This window comes from Charadrius vociferus, unplaced genomic scaffold, assembly GCF_000708025.1.
Source record: "Charadrius vociferus isolate BGI_N301 unplaced genomic scaffold, ASM70802v2 scaffold7, whole genome shotgun sequence".
NCBI lineage: Eukaryota > Metazoa > Chordata > Aves > Charadriiformes > Charadriidae > Charadrius > Charadrius vociferus.
In genome coordinates this window covers 8501294-8505937 of record NW_009649308.1, presented here as the reverse complement: position 1 = coordinate 8505937, position 4644 = coordinate 8501294, and the positions used below count along the sequence as shown (strand labels likewise).

Sequence of the window (4644 nt, the reverse complement as noted above, 5' to 3'; positions counted from 1 at the left end):
GGAATGCCGTACAGACATGCTCCAGGCAAATGTTTAAAGAGGGAAAGTTGAGAATAGTAAAACTAAAAAAAAAAATTAAAAATTAAAAAAAAGAGATAGTACAATAACAGTATATAAGAGCATAGTAACAGAGTATAACAAGTGCAGTGATACTGGCAGGCAGTTCACTTAAGATGCTCTTTCTTCTCCATATTAGAAAAGCACCACAGAAACAAAGCTGTGAAAGTGAAATCACTCATGTTCTTACCACCTGTTTAGAAGTACCGTCCAGTCCAAGTAATCGGAAGCCCATGCGGGACCCCTTACCTCCCTACAGACAGCTGCTATCTGTCCTTCATCCATACACGTCTCTGTAACCACATCGGTTAAAGAGCCTCCAGCCAAGTATTCCATAACTACCCAGAGTTCATCACCGACTAGGTAGCTGAAAGAAGAAAACAATGGGATTCAGATGAATGTGCATAGCTAAAGGACCTTATGAAAAAGACTGCAATTGATTTTTGTTTCCAGGTCATTTTTAAATGAAGACAGAATAAAATGAACAGACGTTCCTTCTAGGCTGTATGGACAGTACTTAGAATCTCTTCAGTCTAAATGAGAAAGGCACATAAGTGATAAATTAGACATCTTAGCTGGCAAGCAAGTGAAAAATGCAGTTTAGTAATGGCAAAGATACATCTTGAACCAGGACACAGCACATCATCTGCTTCGTCATCTTAATGCATAAATTCCATGATTAACTCCGGGAACAAGGCAACACAGCTTTCATAGTTGTCCATGGTAGGAGGGTGTGTACCACTGAGGACAGAAATTGGTCAACAGTTTGGAAAACCTTACATAAAACGCGTTCAGAAACAGGAAAAACAATTTAAAAACTGGCAAATGACATGTTTCTGGAAACAAGAACCTAGTCTTTCTGGCACCCACGGCCATGCAAAAATAGTGGGAACAGCCCAAGGGAAATAATTTCTATGATGATTTATCAGCACTTATGATAAGACACAGGAAAATATGATCAACTAAAACCAAACCAAAACAAAACAAAACCAACAACAAAACAACTAGGAGGTAGTGAACTTACAGGCTGTTGTTTTAGTAAGATATGGCTGATCCAGGTTTTTGAAAACAGTCTTCAAACTATACATGCCAGAAAAGATGAACGCAGACAAAATGCAACCTCCTCCCACACATTGTATATGAGTAGATAAATAATAACGAGGTTATTTTTCTCCCCGCGACCAAAGGGTTTTTTTAATCTTTGGCTTGCAGTACGTAAATGAACATCCACGTTATAATACCAAAACTACTTACCTGTCTAAATAGTTAACAATATTGGGGTTCTTATTTTCCCTCATGACCAGGATTTCATTAATAATTAGTTCCTTTTTGGGCTGTTGTTGGAGATTCATTTGCTTTATGGCCACCTAAAATGACATTGAAAGCCATTAACTTGAGTAGTCTGCTGCACGAGATCAGAATGAACACGGAGCGAGTGTTTCTGGAACGACGTAGCAGAGCTGTGCCAAACTGTCTCGTTATTAGACGTAAGAGCTCAGTAACTTACAACACCCTCTTTCACTGCTAGTGCGGGTACTAGTTACAGGACACATGGCCATATATATTTTGCCTTGTAACATCTGTAAAAACGGTCTTTAAATGATGAAGCACAGAGTGGTTTATTACGGTTTATTACTAATGTGTCCGTTTATTACTAATGTGTCCGTTTATTACTAATGTGATCACTTTTGCTCTGAACCACTGTAGCCATCCTGCCTCTGCCTCATCCTGCTCCTCCACCCAGCCCCATCTTCCCCCAGGCAGCCACGGTCTCCACTTGAGCTTTTCGTCCCGGGCTCAGCCCTACTTCCCTCCCTGCCATCCAGCTCCACTCCGGCCAAGGACTCCTACAAATGCATCTTTCCCTGCCGTCCCAGAAGAGCCCTCCTACCCGACACGCACCTTGTGGGGAGACGTGGCCCTGTGGCTATTTAAAGTCTGCCTTTTGTTCCCTCTGTATGCAATTTGGCCAGCCTCCCCCTCTATCTAGTCCTGCTCTTGACTTGGCACAAAAGAGACCGCCCCTCCGCTCTTCTTCCTGCTTTCCTAGCCAGATTTCCAGGCAGGGTTTGTATATGTTCAAAAACTCTCACTTAGAAAAGGAATCTTTACACTGGCCACTACAAGGACCATCAGCATTAACAGTGCTTTCCTTCAAGGTTTGTCTCCCACTCCCCTGGCCCTCGCTTCCCTGCAACCAGTTCACAAGCTGTAATGGGCTGTCACTGACACCAGACCTAAACACGACTGTATTGTTTAGGAGCGATCTTTGCTCTTGACATACGTCTTCTCATTTGTCAGTGTGTGTGTCAACCAGCTTCAGTATGACTAAAACAGAAAATTGCATCCTAAACATGATCTCTCCTTAATTAGGTCTTGCATTATACTTTGAAGATGAAACACACAATGGAAAAAACGCTAAATAGTATTACTGTCTGAACCTGTGATTAAGACAAACTGGGACTGAACGACGGCAGCCTCCATCGGCAAGTTGACGCATTAATATATTTAGTAATTAAGACAGAGCTAGCATGTCCTTCTCGGAAAGCTACTGCTTCCCTCCTTGCATTCTTTCTGGCAGTTAATAAGGACAAAGTCTGTCTGAAATTAAGCAAGGTAATGAAGCTATTTATGCCCCACAGCAATAGGGGAATCTGTGAGCACCCCTAGTGTTCTCCTGAGACCTCTCATTATGGCAGATTTTTAGATTTTACAATTTGTATTGCTAACTGATCTGTGGCCAGGTCCACAGGCAAGTTTTATGCTGTAAATGAACAGAGTTAAATGGTATATATAGACCAACATTCTCTGTAATAGCGCAACTTCACGCACACCAGGGAACAGAGATGTAACAATTTCTAGACCAATACCTTTACAGTGGTAATAAAAATTATGTAGTTTTTAATCAGGCCCAAAAGCTTGCTGGGATTTCTTTACAGATTTCTCTCCACTAAAATACCCATTCAGGGATGATGTAACGCAGCACCAGGCTGGGACCAACGATACTGTGGAGAGCGCTGACCTATTCTGAAGACAGAGTAAGTAAAAGAATAATTCTCTTCCAATTGGCCTTAAAAGCTACAGTTGAAGCATCAGCCCAAGCGCAGAGAGCACCAAGGCTCTTACCGATCCCAGGGGGACCAGGACCTCCCCCCAGGAATTCGCAGGCACCTTTTCAGGCGTTAATCAACACCTCAGTGGAATAATTGCTGGATAGTGGATGGCCACAGGAAGTGTTCAGGTACTGAGGTACAGAACCACATTGCCCTTGAAGAGCTTTCCCTGACAGGCTGCAGACGGCAGATGATATATTTTGCCAGCTGACACCAGTCCAGGCTTAGGAGGAACAGCCTTAGCAGGAGATGTTTTGCAGGCTGACACTAGTCTGTGCTTCAGAGGAACAGCCTTTGCAGTAAAGATCTACCGGTGACCCGAAAGCCCCATCCACATTTTGTACCAGAGGGGAAAGCGCTGAATACCTGCAAAATCTGCTGAGACTGTTGACACTTACCTCTTGTCCTGTGGCAATGTCGATTGCTGTATAAACAGTTCCTGACGCCCTAGAAACAAAACAGCAGCCAAGAAATGAGAAGTGGTTTAGTCCCTATGAGTGAAAGCAAGCCCAGATAGATCTCTGCTGCCTGTAGTGTTTATAAAACACCTTTGTTCATCCATTTCTTCAGCCAGCAGCGCAGAGCGCAGCAGCCCACCAACCCTCTGCCACGCAGGGTATCCGAGAGAAAACTTATGTCCAACACGAATTAAAAGGGCTGGTGCAAATCTCAAATGCACATACTAAATTAACTAAGTTCAAAACTTTAGGAGGGGGTGTCTACAAAAACTGGAAAACAATATATTTAATTCTTTCTCTATATTCTCCAGTTTTCCTTTTTTATTTTTTCCTTCCCCCTTTTTTGTGTGTTGGGTTTTTTTTCCAGTGAATGTAACATACAGTCTGGTTGTGCCTTCTCAGACCTCTTATTTGGATCTATCTGCAAAAATTCAGGCAACACCATGCAGTCATTCTGAGAACCCTGAACAGATGTGACAGCCATCTGAGGAAAGGATCTAGCCGCAGCTTTCTCCAGCATGCAAGGAAACTATTCTCCAGCCATCCTGCAAGGTCACAGCTAGAGCAGGTTAAGGCATCTGTAGTTTCACACACAAATGGAGAACTACTCAAAACAGAGGATCCTCAGACAGCTTCTCTGTGTGCCAAGAGCCGTCAGCAGCTGCTCCTGTTAGGTGCACCATACACATGAAGGACTCTTCATAGTGTCTGTGTTTTGCTTCTGCGGCAGGCACAGGTTGTGCTGCAGAGCCACCAGAAATAACTGGTGTGCTCACCTGCAGATTAGATGGCGCGGGGTTTTGTTTGCTATCTGTCTCTTGTTAAAAGAGATTCTTCCCCCATAAAGATCTGAAGGGCCAGAAAGGCCACGATCAAGAGGAAATCCCTTTGGGTTTAAAAGCAACTGTGGGCTCGTAAACCCTAATGGGGCTCCCTTCTGAGCTAAACCACAGCTTTACACTGCCATCGTTTAAGAAGCCCACGTCTGCACGGGCAGCGAGGCCAGGGAGAGCCGG

At 43.7% G+C, this 4644-nt stretch overlaps 1 protein-coding gene across 3 annotated transcripts in view; it reads right to left on the bottom strand.

The window, feature by feature from the left end:
* The window catches only part of PAK3 (p21 protein (Cdc42/Rac)-activated kinase 3), a 38390-nt gene that overhangs the window by 8310 nt on the left and 25436 nt on the right, over positions 1 to 4644 (bottom strand). For all 3 annotated transcript variants that reach the window (XM_009889300.1, XM_009889299.1, XM_009889298.1), the window contains 3 exons: positions 3569 to 3617; positions 1312 to 1424; positions 307 to 424 (listed from right to left, as the gene is read on the bottom strand). In XM_009889300.1, the coding sequence (XP_009887602.1) occupies positions 307 to 424; positions 1312 to 1424; positions 3569 to 3617 (280 nt within the window). The remainder of the gene's footprint in view (positions 1 to 306; positions 425 to 1311; positions 1425 to 3568; positions 3618 to 4644) is intronic.